This window comes from Canis aureus, chromosome 14 (genome assembly GCF_053574225.1).
Source record: "Canis aureus isolate CA01 chromosome 14, VMU_Caureus_v.1.0, whole genome shotgun sequence".
Lineage (NCBI taxonomy): Eukaryota > Metazoa > Chordata > Mammalia > Carnivora > Canidae > Canis > Canis aureus.
In genome coordinates, this window is record NC_135624.1 from 4,445,525 (window position 1) to 4,472,279 (window position 26,755).

General features: G+C 35.1%; 1 protein-coding gene across 14 annotated transcripts in view; it reads left to right on the top strand.

The window, feature by feature from the left end:
- Positions 1-26,755, top strand: part of VPS13B (vacuolar protein sorting 13 homolog B) — a 718,401-nt gene that overhangs the window by 308,512 nt on the left and 383,134 nt on the right. For 11 of the 14 annotated variants that reach the window (XR_013351405.1, XM_077846720.1, XM_077846721.1 and 8 more), the window contains one exon: positions 25,379-25,537. The exons of the other annotated variants lie outside the window; for them this stretch is intronic. Coding sequence is in view for 10 of the 11 variants with exons in the window: in XM_077846720.1 (XP_077702846.1) it covers positions 25,379-25,537 (159 nt within the window). In the remaining variant the exon portion in view is untranslated. The remainder of the gene's footprint in view (positions 1-25,378; positions 25,538-26,755) is intronic. 14 annotated transcript variants of the gene reach the window in all.

Genomic DNA, 26,755 nt, shown 5'->3' on the forward strand with positions numbered 1-26,755 from the left:
TAAGAATTGCAAAAACACTAGAGACCCATAGAGAACTTTCTAACAATAGTGGGTTTGTTCTTAAAGTGAATTCCTGGAAAACACAAAATATCTCAATTTTCTCCCTCTCCCTTCTCTCACTTTCTCAGCTAGATTATCTCTGCAAATATTGAACATAAATATTTTTCCATCTACTAAAGAATCATGTGATAAAAGTAAATTTAATCTTGTAGGCATATTAACTACATAACCTGACTTCCTACTTACTATTTAGTCCTGTTCTTTAAAACTTGATAATTGATTTAAAGTCATTGTTAAGGATGAATATAGGTGATAGAAAGGATAAATATAAGTGAGGGAAAATGCTTAAGATTTAAATGAAATTACATGACACAGGGTTATATAGAAACTATGACCATAGGGCAGCCCTGGTGGCGCAGTGGTTTAGCGACACCTGAGGCCCAGGGTGTGATCCTGGAGACCAGGGATCGAGTCCCACGTCCAGCTCCCTGCATGGAGTCTGCTTCTCCCTCTGCCTGTGTCTTTGCCTCTCTCTCTCTGTATGTCTCTCATGAATAAATGAATAAAATCTTAAAAAAAAAAAAAAGAAACTATGACCATAGATATTTATTCTTTATGATTTGTGTATCTTTTTGAATGTTCACTATTTTTACTTTTCTAGAAGCCTTGGTGATAGTGCTGTCTTGCGAATCCTTTGTACTAACCATTTTCTTTACTTAGGATTAAATTTCAAAAAATTTTGTTCTATTTTTAAGTAGAGTACTGTTCCTGTTTCAATTTTAATTTAAAAAATGTTTTATGAGTCCTTTGTATCTACTTCTAAATGAAGTTAATCACTGTTTTACTCATTATTTATGTTGCATCTCATAAGTGGTAACAAATTCGGTAGTGCATTCGTAGCCTTTACACATCTTGTTTGTTTTTTACTATTACCATTATAACCTTTAAATTGTCTAGTTCAGTTAGTGTTAAGTATATTCACATTATTATGAAATACACATTTAAATATTCCAAGTGAATTTTACAGTGGAGAAGTGTCAGTGTTAATTTATGCCTAAATTCTTATTAAAATTAGTTTTTATATTTTCAACTTAAATGCCAGTCTTAATCTTAAGTTCATTCCCAACAATTAGGTAGTATTTTTGGCACATGAAGACAAAGCTTGGTGATACCTCACTGGACTTGATTTTGCTTTGTGATTATTCAACAAGAAGCAGACATCTTCCTCTCCAATCACAATTAACCAGTGTTAAATAACTGTCTACAGGGAGAACATATGTTTGGTGGTTGGAAATGTGTTGACAGCAGAACAACACTATTTCAGTGATTCAGGCACATAGAGTAGGCCAAGCCAGAATAAAAGCATGTCTCACATGAAGATAATATATTATCCAGAATTCTAAATAATCTCCTAGGGAGTCTATTTTTGAAAACAAGAAAGCTCCTAAAAGCTATGACAGCTGTTTACCTTATGTTTTGGAAATGTTATGAAAATTAATTTGGAATTCTTGATGAAATGTCTGTAATGGACATGAAAACTTTTAAAAGCAAGATGCTCCATAAATGATAGCTCTTTAAAAAATAGTAGTTATTTTTATCTTACATGTTTATACATTACTTCCCTAGTCCAAAGCACTGTAAGTACATGGTTAAAATAATAGAAGTCTTTTCAATTTATCTTCTTAAATATTATACTAAGATAATAATAAATTAAGTTGTGATAATTAATGATGTAAATTTTAGTAGATAAAACCACAATGAACTTTAGCCTCTGACCATGAAGGTGTAATAGTAAATTTTAGTAGATAAAACCACAATGAACTTTAGCCTCTGACCATGAAGGTGTAATAGGGTCTAGACTTATATTCCTGCTATTAATAACAAAGAAACTTGTCCAAATATATGGGAGAAAACAAAGTTTCTAGACATTGGACACTAGGCAGTACAGGACTGTGATTCGTCATAGAAAGGATACAAAACTGTTGACCCTAGGATTGGCCTGGCTTTCTGGCTAAAGGCACATTCCAGACCACAGAATGGGTGCAGTATATTAAGCTGAGCTCAGGTGTCTTGCTGAATTGAAGTTTAGGGAGATAGAGTAACTGAAGTCGTAGGTGGTGGAGATGACTGCAAATCATGGCATAAAATTCTAGAAAGAGAAAGCTGTATAGCCAAAGAGCTCCAGAAATCAGCAATAGTGTTCTCATAGAGTTTGTTAAATAGTAAGACACGCATGCATAGGATGAGACTCTAATGGTTGGCAAAGGTTGGTCTAGCAACTTTGATCTGAATGTTCTCAGAGCTCACACAAGGCTGGAAGGCATTCAGGTTCCTATTGTCATAGTATACAATCCTGTTGATTATTCAGAACATTCAATAGAGATCTCAGAAAAGCCATGCCTCTATAGTGGAGCTAATGATAAAAAATGTAAAGGCTGCCTTAGACTCACCTTAAACAAGTTTTAAAAAGCCTCTAAAACAGGAAAAAACAATGAGTAAGTTAAATGCTGGCAAAATGAAGCCCAACATTATTAAGAATATAAGAAGATCCAGACATGTAACAACTTAAAATCACAATGTCAAGCATTCAATCAAAAACCAATAGAAATGCAAAGAAGTAGGAATCTTTGAGTAGGAGAAAAATAAGCCAATAGAAATAAATTTAAGAAATGGTGTAAATGATAGAATTAGATATTTAAGGAAAGATTAGTACATTTTGGAAGGAAATGGAAGATATAATAAAGAACTAAACCCAACTCTAGAGTTGAAAAATATACATGAAGGGAGAAAGTGCTTGGTTAGAATTAGCACTAGACCAGACATTGCAGAAGAAGAAATTGACCTTGAAGACCTAGCAATAGAAACTTGCCAAAATGAAGCACAAAGGGAATAAATAGGAAAAAAAAAAGTCTATAGAATGTTAGTGGACTGTGGGATGGCAATTAATTTGGGTAGTCAGAGTAGATATCACGGAAAGTTTGACTAGATACTTGAAGCCAGCAAAGGAGGGAGCCATACAGATACATTTAGAAAAATCATATGGGATTATATATGTATCTTGGAATAAATTATCCAATCCAACCCCTCATTTTATAATTATGGAGATTGATTCATAAAGAGGTCAAGCAACTTATCCAAAGTTAAAAAATATGTAGTGAAAACAAATTTTGTGAGACTTCTTTTTAAAGTTCCAGATTATGTATGTCACACATCCCACTGGTAGCTGTTGGTTTCTTCTCTATAGTTAAGAGTTTGTTTCTTGGAAAGTTTTTTTTATTTTCCTCATTTGCTTTGTTTCTTAAATTTCACATGAGTGAAATCATGTGGCATTTGTCTTTCTCTGACTGATTTATTTTGCTTAGCATAATACTACCTCCATCCATGTTGTTACAAATGGCAAATTTCGTTATTTTTTATGGCTGAGTAATGTGCCATTTTATGTGTATATGATATCCTGTTCATCAGTCAATGGAATAGGTAATGAGGATTAAGGAGGGCACTTGTGATGAGTACTGGGTGTTGTATGGAAGTGTTGAATCGCTATAAATAAAAACAAATCTCTCAATATAAATGTTTACATTGTTCCTTGATTTACCAAGAAAGAATAATAGGTTAAATTATTTCATCCTTTTTTAAAAAACCTTTCTCAATTTGAGTACTGTTTTTTTCGGTTCTTCAGATTCCACATGACAGATTTTTTTCCTGGTGCTATGTGAGGTGCTTTGCTGTTTAGGAAATTATGGAGAATAACACTTGAAAATTAAATAGCACCTTGGTGACCTTAGTGTATTAATGCACCTGTGGGAGATTATCTCTCTCACACACACACACACACACACATACACACACACACACATAAAGTTCCAGGTTATGGTAGTGATTCTGTGGTTATTAGTTGCCTTCTTTCATTTCTTAATAGCATAACCAGCCATAAAAGTCAGGTCTATGCAAAATCTGTCATCTGCTGTCTGCCCTCTAATATCCAATATATAACCAGCCAACTTCAGAGCATTCTTTTCTGTCAAGGGAGGTTTCTAAATTTTCAGTCCTGCCCCATGTGGCTAAAATAGTGAAGAATTTTACATCAGAGCTACGAATAAAGATATACTGGGAAACAACTAAACCTCTGTAATTAGCATGGAATGTTTTGGCACCCTTATTTGGGTGTCACTAAGTGTTGCAGTTAAATTCCTGGATGACACTCAGAATGAAACACTACTTCTGACACATTTTTTTCTTCCCTAATGTGTAAGTTTAAATATATCGCAGGATCAGAACTGCATTTTAAAAAATAAAAAATTTATGATGTTTCAGATGCTTACATTTCTTGTCAGGCATATGGAAATTCTAGCTTATTTTCTCAAAGCAAATTAAATATGAAAAATCATGAAATTTTAAAAACACTTTGTTTATACTACAGATAACCGTTTTCAGATTTCTTTTTGAAGATTCTTTTTTTTGACAATGAAGTTAGGTTATTAGGTTAAATATCTCTAATTACATTTTTTCTGACCTCATTTCAAAATACAGTATTTTTAAATTAAGCATTAGTTCAGTAATGTGGTTGTAATAATTAGTGTTGAGTTAATCTTGGCTGAAAATACCAGAAATCTCTTAATAACAGTAGTTTAAGTAAGATTGAATTTTGTCCTCATGTGAAAGCTTAATGATAAACACTCCAAGGTCATATAACTCTCTATAAAGTCAGGTAATTTCTTATTCTACTATGTGTGGCCTCTGTTACCAGGCTTGATAAGTGGTCCACAATGGAGGCTTCAAGAGTTCATCATGTCTGCATTTCGGTGAGCAGGAATGAGTAACAAGAAGAGAACAACACCTTACCTCTTTGAAAAGTATATATAAGTTGTATTATTCACTTTTGTTTATATACTCTTGGCCAGAAACTAGTCATGTTTGATATATGTGATCATATCCAGGGCTGTATAGGTTCAGGAATATAGTCTGTATTTTTTAAGGCCCATGTGTGTGACCAGAAAGTTTGAATCCTAAGAAAAAAAGAGTAGATTGTACAAGTTATTTAGCTTATTACAGGTTATTTACTCTGTCCCAGTAACTTAAGATGAAGTGTCATAAGCTGGAGTTTGGGGAGAAATGTAGAAAATATTTTCCGTTAAGTGAGACTATCAGAAAACAAAGCTGATAAAAATGTTCTCATGTTTGAGATGTTGCTTAGGTTTTTTACAAGGAGAGCTAGAGGCTTAGGAATCATTAACATATAGGGATCTTACACAGTCAAAGCCACAGAGTGCATGATCTCCCTGGGAAACCACATGCAGCAAAATGAGAAGAAAGCCCAAAATTAAATTCTGAGCAACTTTTTCTTTAAAGAGTAAGGAGAATGAGCCAATGGAGAGATTGAGAAGCATCATTCTGAGAATTAGGGAACATGGGTGTATACATACATATGTATACATGTGTAGATATGACATATATATGACAAAATTGAAAAGCACTTTAAGATGAGGGTGGGTAACTGCCTAGTATGCTGTAGACTCATTAAGAACAATGAGTCAGAAATACTTCAGTTGGCCAGAGGAGCTTTAGTTATTAGGAAGTGGACAGGAATTGGAACAGCCACTATGTATACCACTTTCCAGACATTCGTCTACACAGACACTTGGGTATGTGTATAGAGAGGTAACGAGTAAAGAAGGAAGAATTGGAGATACAGGAAAGTTGGGCATAATTTATACAGTGAGATCACAGATAAATTTGAAGCAAAATATAAGATCTTATCAACAGATGTAGGACTTAACCGAATTGCCTCTCCCTCTGAGAGAGGTAAGATAAGAGTACCTATAGGTCAATTTAGTTAATTTTCTTTCCACAAACAAGGGATATATAGGATAAGTATTATTTTCCTTGCCCTGTTTCAGAGAATATAAAAGAAGGAGAAATGTAGAAGTTTTTCAAGGTAAGACCCTGCTTTGTACACATACAAGAAATGTATTCCTTCTAAGAAAACAAAACATTACACTTTACCTTCTTTTCTTTTTTATATCCATTTAATAACATTACTCCAAGTTTGAAATTACAAAAAAAAAAAAAAATCATTTTTTCCACAGGCAGTATAACTTGTAGGATGCTTTGAAGTGGTGAGATTTTCAATTTTTGCTAGTAATATTTGCTCCTGAAGGCACTGCTGATGTATTTTGGAGTCTAATTTTAAGAACTGTGCATTATAAGTAAAATGGTTCACACCAATGCAGTTATTTATCTAACAATGTTTAAATCATCCTTAATTTGATTAAACTAGAATATTGAGTAGGTATGTTCCTAGTTATAGGGCGGAAGTAGTATTAATGTACAAGAAATAATTTTTTTTTGTGGACTTGTGTATATTAGAAGTTGCTTACTTTAATCATGTAGTTTAGCATAAAATTCCATCCCTTTGTGATTAATTAGATATCCAGTTTCATTGGCAAATGTTAAAGCATTGGAAAATATTGTATAATATGCAGTTGATTTTGTTCTCTCAGGGATAAAATATGGCTTAAAGTATATTCTCCCCTTTTGGAATAGAAAAAGGTTTAAGATAAAATGAAGTTATATCTAATGAAGTACATCAAAAATCTTAAAAACTTGGAAATACCATCCAGAAAGTAACCAGAGAACATAAAGAAACATACATTTACTAAATTGCTTCTTCCCTTTGTGCTTCGTAAGAACAATTATTTTTATTTCTAAACCTAGAATTTATGAGGAAAAATATTAACCATCTGTATAACTTAACATAATATTTACAATTCAAGGGGATCCCTGGGTGGCGCAGCGGTTTAGCGCCTGCCTTTGGCCCAGGGCGCGATCCTGGAGACCCGGGATCGAATCCCACATCGGGCTCCCGGTGCATGGAGCCTGCTTCTCCCTCTGCCTATGTCTCTGCCTCTCTCTCTCTCTCTCTCTGTGTGACTATCATAAATAAATAAAAATTTTAAAAAAAAATTAAAAAAATATTTACGATTCAAATTTTGACTAAATTACTTTCTAAGCTTATCTTTCTAAAGAATTTCATCAGGTGCCATATGATGATTTGTTGTATCAGCCATAGTAGTCTAGGTGTTTGGAGCTTTAAAGTATTTTTAACATTTTGAATTTTTTAATGTTTCATAAAATATCCACTCATCATTTGATGATACTCTTTTATAGACCTACCTGGCAATTACACTACTCATTTGGTACTACTGCATACCTGAATTTCTTGCATTGCTAGTTTTCACATGAGGACCCCTCAAGTAAATCATCAGTTCATAAAGAAATGTGATTTATACTTCTTTAGGGTGTCTTGTAGTAGTATGTCTGGCAGATAGTCTTTTTTTTTTTTTTTAAAGATTTTATTTATTTATTTATGATAGACACAGTGAGAGGCAGAGACATAGGCAGAGGGAGGAGAAGCAAGCTCCATGCTGGAGCCTGATGTGGGACTCGATCCCAGGACCCAAGGATGTAATCCTGAGCTGAAGGGAGACACTCAACTGCTGAGCCACCCAGGCGTCCCAAGGCAGAATGTCTTTTAATTAGTGTTTGTTTATTAATTCCAAGAACATGTTTAGTTTGTTAAGCAAACTAGGTTTATTGATTTTTATTTTTAAATATATTAAAATTTGTATTGCATGCACATAATGTCTTTTTCTCTTCGAACTTTAATTCTTGAAAATTAGATAAATAATTATTTCATATTTAAGTGAAAAAAAGTTTTGTTCTACTACTTCCTTGGCTCACTTTTTATTTCTCTAGGACTATAAAGCAGAAGTTATATTTAGGTATGGTTTCTTTTAATATGTTCAAGTTTTACTCTGATTTTTCCTTTAAAAGTAGAATATAGACTACTGAATTTTGTCAATGGAGATGGCTTTAGAAGGTAAATTATTTTAATGCTGAGAAATTACTTTTAAATTCTACATTCTGTTGGAATTATTTTTTTGTTGTTGTTGGAATTATTTTATTTCAACTACTGTCATCACTACCTCACTCCTTCCTCTTTTAAATGTCCACTCCAAACCTGGATCAAGACAAAGAGGAAACCCCACAGAACCAATGTTTTTGAATTCCTTGAACACATCTGAAGCAGGCTCATTCATGTTTTGTTAAAAGCATTACTAAACAGATAATGAATTAAAACAAGTACAGAGAACAGAAGCTAATTGAAAATAATTCATCTTTAGAAGCCTTCCACCTTTTTTGTCGGTGCATTCCTATCAGTAAAAATCTTTGAGCATCTGTAGGATACTATTTACTGATTTGTGCATTAAATATATGTATCACTTTATAGCAATATGCTGTAAAGCATGCAAGATAATTTTATTAACATTTAAATGTTTTTATTTTGATAGTTTTAATATATCAATAATATTTCAGTGAGACTAAAATTTATGTTTTTTTCAAAATAAAATTTAATACTATGTCATAGAAACTTAAAGGTTTAGTTCTTAATTCAGTTTATTGAGTAATTGATTTTAGTGGCTGACACTGAAGAGTCACCTCACTGAGATACATTATATCCAGGATGGGAAAGGGCATCATTGATGCACTGAAGACACTTATTTTTCAGTCTTATCCATTTTATCAAAGGGCTTTGCTGACATCAGGCAAGTAAATTTCCATCTTCTTTGTAGCAATACTATATTCTTCCAAATTAATGGAAAGATACTGCCTTTTTCTTTTAAATAAATTAGTGATATCTTTAATCCATATGTTTGAATATTTGTGTTTCACAAAAATCTTTTTAAAATGTGTATCAAAAATAAATAAATCCAAATTATGAGGATTAATTCAGTTAAAGTAGAGAATAAAATTTGTAAATCTAATTAACTATGTGCATGTAAATTATAATATGCCACAATTGAAAATAAAGAGTGAAGGGCCCCTGCCAATTTCTCTTTATTGAATATCCACTCTTCCTTCAGTATACTTAGCATTGTGTTATCTGTAGCCTTAGAACATGGGGAAAGACCTCAAGGTAATCTACTTTATTAAATATTAACAAACTGTGTGTCTTTCTCATCTTTAGATAAAAGTAAATATGAATAGATATTCTCGTATTTGTCTCTAAGAGCTCAGTGTATGGTCCTATGCTTTGGTACACTACATTATTAGAGTTCACTGCAATCTTAGGTTGTTACTATATGGAAGTGTAGCGTTGTCTGAAGGAAGTCCCTCCAGTAGGACACAGACAGATGAGAGGATGCCAAGGAACCCAGTTAACCTAAGAAAAGTACTTGCTAATATAGTTGAAGAAATCTTCCAAAGGTGGAGAAGAGATTAGAGGAGTGAAAAATACATCTCTATATGTAAGTTCAGGCAGAGTGTCATAGAGAGTTAGACCAGTGAATCTGATAATGAAAGGAGTGAGAGCCAAAGGAGGTAGAGGTTGAATAGTTTTTGAGAAAGTAACCCTGGAAAATAGGGGAGTAAACTCCATGGTATGCTTGGGCATTTTGGAGCTTATGTGGGCTATGTAATGATATTAGGAGGGCTGAGCAGGTACACATGGGGAAAGGAAGGAAAAATAAAATAAGATAAAAACAGAGAGGAGGGCAAACCATAAGAGACTCTTTTAACTATAGGGAACTAATTGAGGGTGGCTGGAAGGGAGGTGGTTGGGGGGATGGGGTAACTGGGTGATGGGCGTTAAGGAGGGCACTTGATGTAATGAGCACAGGGTGTTACATGCAACTGATGAATCATTGAATTCTACCCCTGAAACTAATAATACACTATATGTTAACTAAATTGAATTTTAAATTAAAATTTTTAAAAATTTAAAAATTGCCAGTTTTTCCTAATTGATAAGTGAGTCCTTTACTAGGGAAAACACATTTCTAAATTAGAAAGGGCTCTCTAATTGCAAAAGACAGAAACAAAATTATTTTAAATTTGAAAAAACAGGGATATTTTGTTTAGAAAATATGGTAAGAAATGCAAAAGCAAAGATAACTCTTTTCTTTGAAATGGTAAAAAAAGCAAAGCAAAGATAACTCTTTTCTTTGAAATGACTTAGAAACAAAGACTTCATACCTTCAGGACTGTTTGTTTTTTTTTTTTCCCCTGTTGGCTTAACTTTCTTTTATTGAATATAGGTTTCTTGACTTAGCAGTGTACATGGCTGTGTTCCTCTGGACTCATGTACTTCTCTGTCATCAAAGAGAAATATCTTGTCTAGTATCTGTTGAAAACATACCTGACAAGGATTTTTTTGGCCTCCCTTGGATCATGTGCATAATCTTAGACAATCACTGTGACTAGGGAGGTTAGGTACTATGATCAGACTAGTGACAGTCCCCTCTGTGTTTATTGTCATGAGATGTGATACCAGGAAATGGAGGGCTAGCAGAAACATGGCTCCTGGGAATAATTTGTGAGTTAGTCAGCCATTCCAGCTTATATCTACTAATTTTTTATTTTACAGTTAGTTACAACAAATTTAAAACACAAAATGTTGATTATGTACCACTAAATCACATTTACAGGTATCTGTTTTAATAGGAATAAGGTAACTGGTTTATGAAGGTATTGCATACAAGAATTAGGAGCCCAGGAGAGTCTAGACTGGTAAGATACAGGATACATAAAACAGATTGCAGCCTACAATGTTTTTTTGTGTGTTTCTTGATCCAGAGCTCATTCATTTGGGGGAGAGGAATTATGAATTGTTTTCATTGTTCTGCTTTGCATAGTTTATTAATTTTGCAACTTTGTTTCATTATATAGATGTTTTTCTAGTGATTCATTAATTTGAGTTGCAAGATTCCAAAAATATGTCAGTAAATTTTAAAATTCTTTGAGAAAACATTGTGATGTTAATAAGTACATTGAAAGGTTTTGAATATAGAGTTCTTCTTTGGAAATAAGTAAGTTATTTTAGTTTTTTTACATGAACTGGCAAGAATTCAGCAAAAATTCAACCAAATTATTTTGTATGCAGTCTTCTTCTCCCCCTTTTAGCAGTCAGAACAAGATTATAGTTTCCAGATGAAATTCTGAATGTCACATAGTGATGACATATATTTTCCTGGTTGGCTCAGCATGAGATGCAATTTCGCATGCCATGTCACGCTGACTTGCAGATTCCAAAAAGCCATTATTTCCCAAGGGGCTTTCAAGAGTGATAGTATCGAATGTAGTTTGTATTTTGATGAAAAGGCTCGAGCATTATTGCAGTTTCTATGGCAAGTTGCTTAAAGCTTTATATACTATCTAAACTTTAGAAACTTAAAAATAGTATTACTATATAGAAGTCCCTTTTTCTTCAAGTTACTTACATTTATGTTGCCAAGTTGCCAAAAACAATGATCAGTGTAAGATACAGATCACAGTAGGAAGGTATGGTGGAAAAACCAGTAGACTGGGGACCAAAAAATCCTTTTGATCTTATCCCCACTCCCATGTCAAGCTAACCTCATACACCTCCATTTTCTTCATTTATAATATGGTAATAAGTGTACCCACAATAGCTCACAGATTTAAGTGTTGTTATAAGACTTAAAGTAAGATATGTGGAAGTTTTCTAAAGTGATAAGACACATTCAGATAGAAAGTAAGTATCACATTTTTTTATGTTTGCATTTTGAAAGGAAAGGTATATGCTCTAAGCAAGGTGAAGCTTATTGTTTTATCTATTAGTTCTTGACCTTGCAATGTAATTTTAGTTTTCTTTTCTGTTTGATATTAATAATCTTATAGTTTACCTTAAAACCCAGTATTTCCATTCATGCTTACATAATAAAACTTGCTTCACACTGATGATTTATCTTACATTTGTTTTCAATAAGTTGCTTTGTTACACCAGTTCACCCTGCCTACCTGCCTTCCTTCCTCTTTCTATTTCCCTCTCTTTTTCCATCCTCCCTCTTTCCCTTTTTTCCTTCCTTCCTTTCTTTCTTTCCTCATAACCAGTGGTCTACATCTCTGTTTTAGTATCTTACAGGCTACCTAAGGGGCCCTTGGGTGGCTCAGTTGATTAAGGATCGATTCTTGGTTTCAAGACTCAGGTCATGATTTGAGAATCCTGAAACTGAGCCCTGCCTTAGGGTCACACTCAGCGGGGAGTCTGCTTCAGATTCTCTTTCTCCCTCTGTCCCTCCCCCTGCTCACTCTGTCTCTAAAATAAATAAATAAATCTTAAAAAAATAGATAGCTTTCAGGCCACTCAAGTGTAAAGTGTCAAATCTGTACCAACTCTGTACCTCCCCCCGACCCCACCACTGACTGTGTTACTCAAAGGATGAAACCTTGGATTCATAGTGACTTTTTTCCTGTCCATTCTGTTTATATGCTGCATCTCCAATCAGAGATACATAATTTCTTGTACAGAATAATGTAAGGATCTCCAAAATAATCTCACTTGTGTTATTTCCAAATTATCTCATCATCTGTTCTCAGTTACTCTAATCTATTGTTCAGATGACAGCAAGAAACATCTTATTAAAAATCTAAATTGGATCATCTTATTTCCTGCTTAAGACCCCTCAGTAACTTCTTACTACATTTAAGGTAAAACCTAAGCTTGTTACCATAGCCTACAAAGTTTGACCTGATTGAGTTTCTGTTAGGTTCTTCCATTCATCATTTGTCATTTACATTGATCTTTCATTTCTTCAAACATTCCATGCTTTTTCTTGTGTGGGATCTTTTGCATGTACTGTTTTCATTTTTTTTCACATTAAATCACTCATAATTGAAGTGTTTTTATTTTATGTACAGTGAGTTAGCACTAAGGTAGGTATTTTGGATATCTTCAGTGAAACTCTTGTCTCTTGGATGACCCATTCAAGGATGTTCACTTAATCCAATGAACTCAAGCCTATATCTGCTTGCAAACTGATGGAAAAAATGGCAGAATGGAGGCCATATTTCTGCATCGACCATGCCGGTTTGAGCAGATGACGCAAGGATGAGAACCCTGGCCACAGTTCCTCAGATGGCTCCAGTGTGACCCACTTTGCTTTCTCAGATTCAGTGAGGCAAAAGGCCAAGGCTCTTCTCATAGTTACGTACTTCTCATGCTCTAAGTTAGTTTAAATGTTACCCTTTTAGTAAAGAAATCTTCCCTCTTCAGTCTTTCTCAAATAAGTCTGTGCCACTCCCCTAAGATTCCCTATCTTACCTCCTGTTTTCTGCCCTCATAATGCCCATTATAGTTTTATAGTTTTCCATTCTTTTTTTCCCTCTTGTCTAGAATGTATATCAAGGACTGTATCTGACTTGCTCACTTTAAAAGAATTCAGGTATAATTGACATATGTTACATTAATTTCAGGTGTATAGCATAACAATTCAATATACCTATACCTTGTGAGATGATCACAATCGGGCTAGTTAATATCCATCACTATGCCTAGTTACCAAAACCTTTTTTTCTTATGATCAGAACTTTTAAGATTTACTTAAGAGACTATCAAATATGCAATGTAGTATTAACTATAGTCGTCACCATTTGGTACATTACATCCCCAAGACTTACTATTTTATACTGGAAGTTTGTGCCTCTTTACTCCTTTCACCCATTTCACCCACCCCTTTCCTCTGGCAACTACCAGCTTGTTCTGTGTATCTATGAGCTTGGTTTTGGTTTTGTTTTGTTTTATTTTTAGATTTCACATCAAAGTGAGATCATATGGTATTTGTCTTTCTCTGTCTGATTTATTTCATTTAGCATACTGCTCTCGAGGTCCAACTCTGCTATCGCAAATGGCAAGATTTTCTTCTTTTTATATGGCTGAATAATATTCCATTATAGGTATGCATGTATTATATATTAATATAATAATTATATATTAATAATAATATAGTAATATAATATGTGTGTTAACTTCATTTACTTTTTCCATTCATCCAAAAGCAGACACTTAAGGTTATTTTTACATCTTGGCTAGTGTAAATAATACTGCAGTGAACATAAAGGTGCATATATCTGTTCCAGTTAGCATTTTCATTTTCTTTAGATAAATACCCAAAAGTAGAATTGGTAGATATGGTAGTTCTGTTTTTAGTATTTAAAGGAACCTGTGTACTATTTTCCATAATGGCTGCACCAATTTACAATCCCACCTTTTCTCCACATCCTTGCTGGCACTTGTTTTCTCTTGTCATTTTGATAATAGCCATTCGCACAGGTGTGAGGTAATGTTATTTTTGTTTTGATATGCATTTCCCTGATGATTACTGATTTTGAGCATCTTTTATGTACCTGTGGGCTATCTGTATATCTTCTTTGGAAAATATCTATTTTGATCTTCTGTTTTTTAATCAGAATGTTTGTTTTTTGCAATTGAGTTATACGAGTTCTTTATATATTTTAGATATTAACCCCTTATCAGATAATGATTTTCAGATATTTTCTCCTGTTCAGTAATTTGCCTTTTTATTTTGTCACTGGTTTTCTTTTGTACAAAAGCATTTTAGTGTGATGTAGCCCCAAGTAATTTATTTTTGCTTTTTTTGCCTTTGCATTGGTGTCAGCTTCAAAAAAATCATTGCCAAGATCAGTGTCTCAGAGCTCATTGCCTTTCTTTTATGGTTCAGGTCTTAGGTTTAAGTCTTTAATCCATTTGAGTTAGTTTTTGTCTATGGTATAAGACAGGGGTCCAATGTCATTCTTTTGCATGTGGTGTCCAGTTTTCCTGACACTCTTCTTTGAAGAAACTTTTTCCCCCAAGATTTGTTTCTTTCCTCCCAGAACCTAACATCTGTTTCTGGCATTGAGCAAATATTTAGTAAATAATTGTTGTACAAATCAATAACACCTTTTTCTCTCTTTTAATTTTTATTTAGGGGCTTAAATATCACATTCCTTAAACTTTTTTGCCCTCAGTTCTTTAATTAATTTATATTGGTGCCCTATAACTTTTCATGTCTGTTCCCAGATTTTCCAAGGATATTTTTCAATTACTCAGGAGAAATAGCAGCTTGTAGTACATTTTAAATTGGTACACATAATCTTTCAGGATTTTCCCACTACATCACAAATTGAGGTATGTTTTAAAATGCTGAATACTGATAACAGCAGTCCAGGTATATCTAGGATATTGACAATAGATGTTATTTTTAGTCAGGTAATCAGTAAATATAATTTGAGTTACTACCATGTTCTTAACTGTGTGTTAAGTACTTTGGAAAATTGAAATTAGTAGGTGACATGGCTCTTGCTCTCATAAACCTCAGGTTCTAACAGGAAAGAAGAACAATGATATGCAATGTGGTAGACTTTATAAAACTGAGATAAAACTAGGGAAAAGAACCATAATTAAGAATTGTAAAAGTTTTCATCAGGGAGATACAACTTGAGGTGGGTCTTAAATAGATTGGATTTGCATAATTTAGAGGGAGCAGTTCACTTGGTTGGGAACAACAGGAGGAAGACATCAATTGGAGTGGAGATTCTTCAGCAAATGTAGTGGAAAATAGATTCAGAGAGGCAAGACTAGCTTTGATAACCAGATGTGGAACTTTGATTTTCTGTCTAAGATACTATTTATTCTTGAATAATACCCTAGATTTCAGAGTAGTCTAGGATGGGATGGAAGGAGGGACATCCTTTCCAGAAATGAGTTACCCTTCTTTATAAAGATGAAGATTTTTGGCAGGTTGGTAGCCATGGAAATGGCAAAAAAAGTACAGATTTAGGTTATTTATGAACCTGAAAATTTGGCCTTTTTTTTTCTTTTGCAAGAGATATATTGTATTTCTTTCTAGTGACACCAAAATCATTATTGAGATTATAAATGAGCAATAGTTTCTTTTCCATGGGCTATACATAGGTGATTTAGAACAGTCTAAGATCATTATAAGATAATGATTCTCTACTATAATTATTGCACCTCCTACATGTTAATAAAATTTTCTAGTATATATTCTGCTGAAGTGAGCTCAATAATAAAATTTTCTCAAATAGCTCTGTGCTATCAATCCATTTGATAAGTCTGTTACCCATTCATTTCTCTTTTTCAGGAGTAAGCTCTTCAGAAGCACAACTTCAGTCTTTTACATCTTTGTTCCTTTATGTCCCAGTGTAAATAAAGTACTCAACTGTGCTTACTGAATTGAACTCTTAACTTTTCCATAGCTCGTAAGTTTAGGAAGAGGACAGCATTTTCCTTTATCTCATTTTCAAGTGTTTTCCAAGCCACACTAACAGAATGGAAGAATAGCTCTATAATAAGATTCACAGACTGGTATCGGTTTGCCTTTATTCTTGCTGTGCTGAAATTCCCTAGATCCTTCGGAAATTTCCTATAGACTTGAGGAAAGCGGGATTGAGAGAAAGGTGGTGGGAACATTGCACCTCTTCTGCTGTGTTCCTTAACCCAGTATTTTTGCCAGTATTCTTATGTTCAAGGAAAAACAAGGAGGACAACCAGGCTGGAGCAGAGAGCTGGGAAGAGGGATGGCAGAGGAAGTAAAAAAAGACCATGGGGAAGAAGTGCTGTAGGGACTTATAAGTTATAAGGATTTAGTCTAGTAAAAGTGAGTAATACAGGATGCCATAGAAGGGCGTTCATTAGAGAAGTGATATGACTCTTTTTTGGCTATTTTAATAGTATCACTTTGGATGCTGTGTCGAGAATAAACTATAGAGTCGAAGGTATAAAAAAAGGTAGACCTGATGACCTGTGGCTTGTTGCCATAGTGTGTGCCTGTAATCATGGTGACTTGGGTAGCGATGGTATCACTAGAGGAGGTAAGGTCAATTTTTAAATTCATGGTACATTTTGTGATGGAGCCAGTAAAATTATGCCAATTGTCTGGATGTATAGTGTGTGTGAGAGAGAAAAGGGTCAGTCGTTCTCACCTGAGCAACTGGAAGGGTGGATTTGCTATTTTCTGAGACTTGAAGGGATGTAAAAGCAAAGGTGTGGGGACAGAGGGAGACTCAAGAGTTTTGCTTTGGACATGTTAAGTTTGAAATGTCTATGAAATATCTGAATACAGATGTTGAGTGGACAGTTGGATAGAGTCTGGAGTTTAGAGGCTAGATCAAGACTGTTTCCTGGGAGTTGTCACCATGTAGAGGATACTTAAAGCCATGACATTGAGTTCCTCTAAGAAGAGAATGTTTTGTAGAGAAGAGTAATGGTCCAAAGACTGAATCCTAGGACATTGCAACATTTAGAGGTCTGGAAAATGAAGAACTTGCAGGAAAACTAAGAAAACTGCTGGTGAGGTAGGAAGAGAACATAGAGACAGTGGTGTCGAGAGGGAATTAAGAAAACGTGTCACAAAGGTGGCAATGATCAAATGTTTCAGTTTCTTCTAATAGGATCTATTAGTCAGAGTTTTCCACTTGCTCTAAAAAACAACCACAAAAATCTCAGTGTCTTGACACAATAGAATTGATTTCATATTCAAGGAAAGTACATTGTTGTGTTCATAAGTGTCTTAGCCCTTTCCAAGTGGTGACTCAGGCATCTGCCATTTAGCCACACTGTATCTTCTGGATGTTCTGCATTCAGCCAGCAGATGAGAGACGTGAGAAAAGCACACTTGCTCGTCATTGCCTATAAAGCTTAGAGAGGTACCACTAACTTTGGGTTGTATGTTATTTATTGGTCAGAATCGTTCACATGGGCTTGCCTAGCTGCAGACTAAGTAATACATGGGAACAGGTGGACTGTTTAATAAGGACTTTTGTCTCTGACACAAAGAATGACAATGATCCTGGAGCTAAAATCTTCAAAGAATGAGGGAGCAAGGGTGCTGACCTCAGGATCATACAGATTATTGCAATAAGAAGGAGTGGTGATAGGTGTATGGTTGGATGATGTGAAATCCAAAGCAAGGGTTTTTTTAAGGAGGAATTACAAAAATAGACTGGAAGTGGCAGTGAGAATCAGGGAAACAATTGAACTCACTCTTGGGCCCAATTCTATGTTGGGTATGACAGAGAAAACATCAGCTAATTAAGAGGACTTCATAGAAAGCACTGTCCTTAGATTTTGTGAAAAGAAGATGGAAAGTAAGTTCAGAGAAGTTTTAGGAACATATAGGAGATTTTGCTAATGATATATTGTGAGTTCCTGGGGGGAGAGCAGAAGAGATTTCAGTGTTTTAAAGTGAGAGATGGCATCTGATGGGGTTATACAGAAGTCTTTGGTGTGGAGAATCCCTGGGTGACTCAGCGGTACAGTGTCTGCCTTCGGCCCAGGGTGTGATCCTGAAGACCCAGGATTGAGTCCCACGTTGGGCTTCCTGCATGGAGCCTGCTTCTCCCTCTGCCTGTGTCTCTGCCTCTCTCTCTCTGTCTGTCATGAATGAATAAATAAAATCTTAAAAAAAAAAAAGTCTTTGGTGATGAGGGTCTGGGTCATAAGGAATGTTTTTAGAGTTTTGGGCTTTCTGTTGGCCGATGTAAATGGAGATTAATGGAGATAAAGGGCATGAAAGAATTAACCCTGGGACTGTAGGATGGAGTTAATTGGCAGTCTTTTCAGGATCACTCAGGTTGGTTGGTTATTGATTATTCCAATTGTGTAATAAATTTATGTATCAGGCATAGTTCTCTGTTCTGTAATCAAGTGTGCAAAATATAACTTTATTTTCCTGTAGCAGAGAAACAGAACTTAGCTGTGGTCCTCAGTTATACTCGACTAAAGAAGTAAGTAATACAAAGTCAGTCCAGGGTCACCCAGAGTTGTGTCAGAGTTCTATGGGGATCATACTGAGGAAAGAATTTGACTCTTGTTTTCTGGGTTCTGTGGCGTCATCCTTTCTCTCAGGCAAGGAAGGTGAAATGCTTGGAGGGATCTTTAGAAGCGGGAACCTCAGTTAATCTTTCTGTCTTTGTCTTTGAGTATTTAAAACAAAATTGAAGAAATGCAACTTAAATGATACTTTCAACAAATACTTAAAATTATACGCTCAGTGGATACTTAAAATGGTTGCAATTATATATGCTGATTTAAATCATTAGACAAAAGAATAATGAAATTTTTAGGCCTGGAGTTGTACTTTGGAGTACAGGACCCTCAAATTAGCCAAAGATAACTTTTTTTTCCTGCTATCCACTTAAAAGCAAAATGATCAAATGCAGATCAAATAAACACATTTCATTAATTTAAGTTAATATCCAGATGATATTCTAGAGTGATAATCAATTTATAACTTCTATATAAGCAATCAAATAAAATAAGCAATATTGAGGGTAAGCAAAATAGCTCCTAATGGTCTTCTCTTTTCACTGTCTCTCCCAATAATATATCCGTATGTTACAATGATATATGTTCTGTGTTAATATCAGAATTTTCACTTCTAAAACCAAATTTTATTACATTTCCTTGTGTAGAGATTTTTACCATCTTATTAGTACCATCAAGATAAACTTTGTTTTCCTCAGCATGCTATTTAAGACCCTTCACAACTAGACCTTAAACTTACCTTTCCAGTCCTATCTCTAGTTTATCAGTTTGATTTGCCATTCTGTGTACTTCACACTAAACTCTACTGTACACTTTGTGCCTCTGTGTCTTTCTTCATGTTCTCTCTACCTATACCTCCTTCTTTCTTTAAGAGTTCTTCCTGAGCCCAAATCTATGTTACCTTCCCTATGAAGACTTTGCCAGTACTTGATTAGATTAGTCAGTCTCTGTAATTTGCAGAATATTTTAGAGCGTAGCATTCATCGTGTTCTTTGACAATTGTTGTACTTAGATTTATATTTCCTCTCTAGAGTGTAAGCTCCTGGAGGACAAAGATTGTGTCATATTTTTCAACCCTTACTGCAGTACCCTGGTATATAGTAAATGGACACTAAATAAAATTTTTGAGTTTATGATGAAATCCCTTTCTACCTTCCTTTCCTTCCTTTCTTTCCTGTTTTCTCCTTTGACTTCCCAAAACATAAATGCGAAACATTCAAATTCTAGTAGCGATCTGAGAAAATTTTTCTCACTTATTTTTCTATAATCTCCTGGCTAGTTTGTTTAGTTTCTTTCTGAACTCTTACAACTGTACAGATCAAAGTTCACATTAAGACTTTACTTCAGAAGGTGAAGTGGTGTGAAGGTATTTATGAAGGACAAACACTAAGTAACAACACCAGTTTTACAGAACTACAGAGAAACCAGCTTCATTATTTTAGAGGTGCATTTTGAATAACAATCAGTTGAAACTTAGTTCTGAGTGTAAGATATGTGAAAAACAATACTAGCCTTGTCAAAACCTGTGACTATACGCAAGAGACCGCCTCTTACAACTTAAAAATTCTTGATGTTCTTCTAAGATCTCATAATATTAACTGCGAATGTTTTATTTGCTCATTTCCTACTCTGGGTTCTTCTGGTGGTTTTGGTGTTTGCTATTTTGTGGGTGCATGCACATTAAGAGTCATGGAAGTTCGGGGGATCCCTGGATGGCGCAGCGGTTTAGCACCTGCCTTTGACCCAAGACGTGATCCTGGAGTCTCGGGATCGAGTCCCATATCGGACTCCCTGCACGGATCCTGCTTCTCCCTCTGCCTATTGTGTCTCTGCCTGCCTGTCTCTCATGAACAAATAAATAAAATCTTAAAAAAAAAAAAAAGTGTTATGGAAGTTCAAACTTCTTGGCTGTTAATTTGTTTTATTTTGGTATTAAGACCAGAGCGAAAGAATGTTAATAGTCTTGGTGGATCAGTGTGGTAATCTGTATATAACTTGAAAGGGCAGATTCTAGAGCCATTCATCTTTGCTTTACTACTTAGGATGAGATTGTGTTCTTGAGTGATTCCTTTTCTCTTTTTCACTCTTCCCTTCCTCTTCTCTCCCTTTTCTTTCCTTCCCTTGTTTTATTTCTCTCTTCATTCTTCACAAGTAGCAGAATGGCTGCCCCACACCATGGTTTTCCTCTGAGATTGAGGCAGCCTTTAATAAATCTCTCTCAAGAGTTATGAATGAGAAACCTGAAACCTAAAAGTTGAAGTGATTCTAAGATCACATATCTTGAATTGGTAGAAAAAAAGGTGGTACCTCGGGTTCCTGGTTACAAGTTTATGCATTGAGGAAGCTTTTACATAAATATATTTATCCTATTAGTGTCTGAAATTTCACTACTTGAAGAGTTTTTAAAATCTTTTTTAAATCCTGTAGCCTTCCACGTTTATGCTTGAGCTCCTTGAGTACTGAAACCATGTCTGTTTTGTTCACTGTGGTATTTCCAGTTTAGAATGTAGTCCCTAAACTGCGTTTATGTAGCAGGTGCTCCTTAAGCGTGTGGAATGATTTTATTGCATGTTGAAATTATGAGATATTTTAATTGCCTGTTTGCCTTTCTTTCTTTTCTCCTTCCCTCCACCCCCCTCTTTCTTTTTCTTTCTCTGTTAGCTGTGCTTTCTGATATTTCACCAAATATTAACATATATTAGTTCTGTAATAAAGTATCTCCAAAAACAGACCATTCATTTGTCAGCAAGAGAACACCTTAAGCCTATGAAACACTAACAGATTTTATCCTGGCCTTTTAGATGTCTTTGTGAACAAGATAATGAAATGTAATACTACATGTCATTTATTGTATCGAGGTCTGGTTTCTCTTCTGAGGCATTTACCCTTCTTTCTCTTTCAAATCTCTGCACAGAAGCCTAAAAATATGACATTTTGCTTAGCCTGGTATTCTTCATTTGATCTTTAGCTTTCTGAACTTGTGATAAACCAACTCTGTAGTCCTGCTTCAAGTCCTACTGAAGTATTTCCTTTCTGAGCTTGCAACTTTCCCCTCTTTATCTTTTAGGAAGCCTTGATTTCCCTTATGGGTTCTTTTTTGTAGTCATCTTCTCTTTTTTGCCTATGATTCTTTATGCTGCCACTCCAGGATGATCTATAACCTCTCAGGAGGGTTTTGTTTTGTTTTGTTTTGTTTTGTTTTGTTTGTTTGTTTTTACCTTAAATTTCCTTTTAGGTAATTCAACTCTATTTAAGGCAGTTACTCCTTGGCATAATAATGTCATGGCTAGAAGTGTCTGAACAGCTTGATTTCCTGTGAACATATAGGAGAAATAAAGATTGGCACACTTTACTTCTTAGTGATTATTTAAAATTTGAAATAAACATGAAGCCATAAATTGTAACTATATACCTCACAAAAAGTTATATTTCTTAAAATGATTTTCTTTATTTATTCCAGAGGCAGAGAGAGAGGGGCAGGGGTAGAAGGAGTAGAAGGAGAAGGATAAGAAGACTCCACACTGAGTGTGGGGCTTCATCTCAAGACCCTGAGATCATGACTTGAGCCAAAACTGAGAGTCAGATGCTTAACTGACTAAGCCATCCATGTGCCCCCAAAGTTGTGTTTTTTATTGTTTTTTTTTTTTTTACAGAAATGTCAAATAATATGCTATTAGGGAATTATTTTAAGAAAGTACACATGGGTTTTTTTTCTTTCATGTATATAATTGGTGAATCGCTATACACTTGAAACTCATTGTATGTAAACTATAATTAAAATTATCTCGATTGATTGAGTAAGCCACTATACTATTTCAGGCTGCTACATGAAATAGATAGAGGAATTATGGATTGTCCTTTCAGTGAAATGAATAGTGTCTTAGTATGAGCATTATGATGAATAAACATATAAATTGATGGTCAAATATCTTCGGGTAAAGGAACAATGCTATAGGAATTTTTTGTTGTTGCTACTCTTCTAGTAGAAGTCATTCTCCTTTATTGACCAGTTACTAAACTTGACCTACCTTTGTGATAGCACTTCTCTAAGGCTTTTACATAGCAGATAATAAAAACCTAAATCAAAGCTTAATTCTGAGAAGCACTTATTATGAGAAATGAATTACATTTTGTTGTAGGTGAACAAATATTTTTTGACTCTTTAATATCATGAAGTAACCTTTTGATTGTGAGTCTTGAACTCAATAGAGTAAGCCATTTGGTATAAAATGCAATATTTGGTGCCATTGGTTTATGTATACTGTAGGATCCATAGAGTTGGGGCACCTGGGTGGTTCAGTGGTTGAGTATCTACCTTTGGCTCAAGTCATGATCTCGGGATCCTGAGATTGAGTCCCGCATCAGGCTCCCCACAGAGAACCTGCTTCTCCCTCTGCCTCTGTCTCTGCCTCTCTCTCTGTGTCTCTCATGAATAAATAAATAAAATCTGTTTTTTTAAAGATAAGTTATTCTTAAGCTCCTTTACCTAGTTTATACATCCTCTTACCTGCCTCCCCTCTGGTAACCATCTGTTTGTTTTCTATAGTTAATCTGTTTTTTGGTTTGTCTCTCTTTTTTCCCCCTTTGCTTGCTTGTATTGTTTCTTATCTTAAATTCCACGTATAAGTGACATCATATGGTATGCTTCATCCATGTTTTTGCAAATGGCAAATTTTATTCTTTATTATTGCTGAATAATATTCCATTGTGTATATACACCGTATCTTCCTTATTCATTTATTGAGGGACACTTGGGCTGCTTTTATAATTTGGCTATTGTAAACATTGCTTCAATAAACACAGGAGTGCATATATCCTTTTGAATTAGTGTTTTTATATTCTTTGGGTAAATAGTAGTACAATTACCAGATTATAGGATGGTTCCATTTTAAATTTTTAAAGGAAACTCCATACTGTTTTTTACAGTACCTGCACTAGTTTGCATTCCCATCAACAGTGTGCAGGAGTTGCTATTTTCCACATTGTTTCTAACACTTGTTGTTTCTTGTGTTTTTGATCACAGCCATTCTGACAGATGTGAGGTGATATTTTATTGTAGTTTTGATTTGTATTTCCCTGATAATCAGTGATTTGAGCATCTTTTCATATGTCTGTTAGCCATCTGAACCTCTTCTTTGGAGAAATGTCTGTTCATGTCTTCTGCCCAGTTTAATTGGATTATTCATTTCTTTGGATTTTGAGTTCTATAATTTCTTTATATATTTTGGATACTAACCCTTTATCAGATATGTCATTTGTAAATATCTTCTCCCATTCAGTAGTGTGCCTTTTGGTTTGGCTGATTGCTGCTTTTGCTGTGCAGAAGCCTTTTATATTTATGTAGTCTCAATAGTTTATTTTTGCTTTTGTTTCCCTTGCCTCAGGACACATGTAGAAAAATACTGTTATGGCCCATGTCAGAGAAATTACTGCCTGTGCTCTCTTGTAGTATTTCTGTGGTTTTAGGTCTCACATGTAGGTCTTTAATCTGTTTTGAATTTATTTTTGTGTATGGTGTAAGAAAGTGGTCCAGTTGCCTTCTTTTGTATGCTGCCATCTAGTATTCCCAACACCACTTGTTAAAGGAACTTTTTCCCATTGGATATTCTTTCCTGCTTTGTCAACAGTTAACTGACCATATGATTGTGGGTTTATTCCTGGAGTTAGTTAGTTAGTTAGTTTCTTTCTTTTTCTTTTCTTTTCTTTTCTTTTCTTTTCTTTTCTTTTCTTTTCTTTTCTTTTCTTTTCTTTTCTTTTCTTTCTTTTCTTTTCTTTTCTTTTCTCTTTTCTTTTCTTTCTTTTCTTTTCTTTTCTTTTTTCTTTCTTTTCTTTTCTTTCTTTTCTTTTCTTTTCTTTCTTTTCTTTTCTTTTCTTTCTTTTCTTTCTTTCTTTCTTTCTTTCTTTCTTTCTTTCTTTCTTTCTTTCTTTCTTTCTTTCTTTCTTTCTTTCAATTCGTGGGTTTTCAGTTCTGTTCTATGTGTCTATTTTTGTGCCAGTAGTATACTGTTCTGATCACTACAGCTTTGTAATATAACTTGAAATCTGGAAATGTTATATCTCAGCTTTGTTTTTCTTTTAAAAAATTGTTCTGGCTATTCAGGGGCTTCTTCGATTCCATGTAAATTTTAAGATTATTTGTTCTAGTCCTGTGGAAAATGCTGTTGGTATTTTGATAGGGATTGCATTAAACCTGTAGATTGCTTTGAGTGGTATGTACCTTTTAACAATGTGTGTTCTCCCAGTGCATGAGCATAGAATATCTTTCCAATTTTTTGTGTCCTCTTCAATTTCTTTTAGCATTGTTGTATAGTTTTCAGAGTACAGGTCTTTCACTTCCTTGGTTACGTTTATTCCTAAGCATTCTATTATTTTTGGCACAATTATAAATGGGATTGTGTTTTTGATGTCTTTCTCTGCTGCTTCATTATTAGTATATAGGAATGCAACAGGTTTCTGCACGGTAATTTTGTATCCTATAATTTTAATTTATCAATTCTAGTATTTTTGTGGGAATTTTACTTCTTCCTTTATCAATTTGAATGGCTTTTATTCCTTTTTGTTGTCTCATTGCTGTGACTAAGACTTTCAGTACTATGTTGAATAAATGTGATAAGAATGGACATCTTTGTCTTATTCTTGCCCTTTTTCTCCACTGTGAAAATGCTCTAAGTTTTTCATTGAGTTTGAAGTTAGCTATAGTTTTTGTTTTTTGTTTTTGTTTGTTTTTAGATTTTATTTATTTATTCATGAGAGAGAGGCAGAGAAGTAGGTTCCCTGAGGGGAGCCTGATGCAGGACTTGATCCTAGAACCCTGGGATCATGACCTGAGCCAAAGGCAGATGCTGAACCACTCAGCCACCCAGGTGCTTCTTAGCTGTAGTTGTTCAGGTATGGCCTTTATTATTATTATTATTATTATTATTATTATTATTATTATTATTATTATTACAAACACATGAGGGTTTATTTACGAGCTCAAGCTTGGGTCCAAGTATACCCGACATAGCAGAGCAGGGACTTGGACCCTGAGGTGGGTTTCAGCTTAGTTTTATGGGCTGATCTAGGGGACCTCTATAAGGGGTGGAGGAATTTCTTAAGTTCTGTTTACATTCTGATATGGGGCTTTCAAGGGCATTGAGCTCTGTTCTCATTCTAATATGGGACTTCCTGCCACTGGTTTGGGCTCTGTTCTCATTCTAATTTGGGGCTTTCTAGGGCATTAAGCTGTAAATTTTAGCTCTTATTCACAGGGGTCTGGGATGGCTGTACTTGTGCTAAAGCTGAACTTAAAGTAGAATGGCCTTAATTTTCTCGGCCTCCACATTTCCCCCTCTCAGAGGAACCTAAGGACGGACCCAATCATGGGTCCAGGTTGCTCTCAGAGTGAGCCAGGGGGAATGACTAAACCAGGATTCGAACCAACCTTGTTGCTGTTCTTGCTCCCGTTTACATCCCAGGGAAGATGCAACATCCTGCGTTTAAAGCAGCACAGAACCCCACCCATGCCCCCCTTTGTTGTAAGAAGACTAATCCCTTCCTATTTTGAAGGACAACCTCAGACTAGGGAGTCTTTGAGGTGGGAAATAAGTGAGTACGGTGCAGTCTTAGCTTTAGGGGATTGTCCTTGTCTGTTGGCTTTTCCATTCTGGAACAAAGTCCTTGAGAATGGCGTGTGGATCAGCTGGCCAAACGTGGGTGTAGTGGACCCAGGGAGTAATCCCGTCGACCTTGAGAGTGGTGGGAGTGGTCAGGATCACGATGTAGAGTCCCTTCCAGCGAGGTTGAAGTGTCCGGTGTTGGTATCTCCGCACGTACACCCAGTCACCCAGCCGATATATCGATGGGAGTCTGGGGGTGGCCCGTCTCATAGAGGGCCCTCATCTTAGGCCACACCTGCTCATGTGTTCATTGTAACATTTGGAGGGAGAAAAGAAGTTGGTGATCATCAAATTCAGCAAGCCCCTCAGGTTTTAAATTGGGGATAATAGGTGGAAGAAGACCAAACATGATCTCATAGGGAGTCAGTCCCGTCTTATATAGTCCTCACCCTATATAGAGCGAAGGGGAGGATAGCCTTTATTATTTTGAGGTATGTTCCTTTTAAGC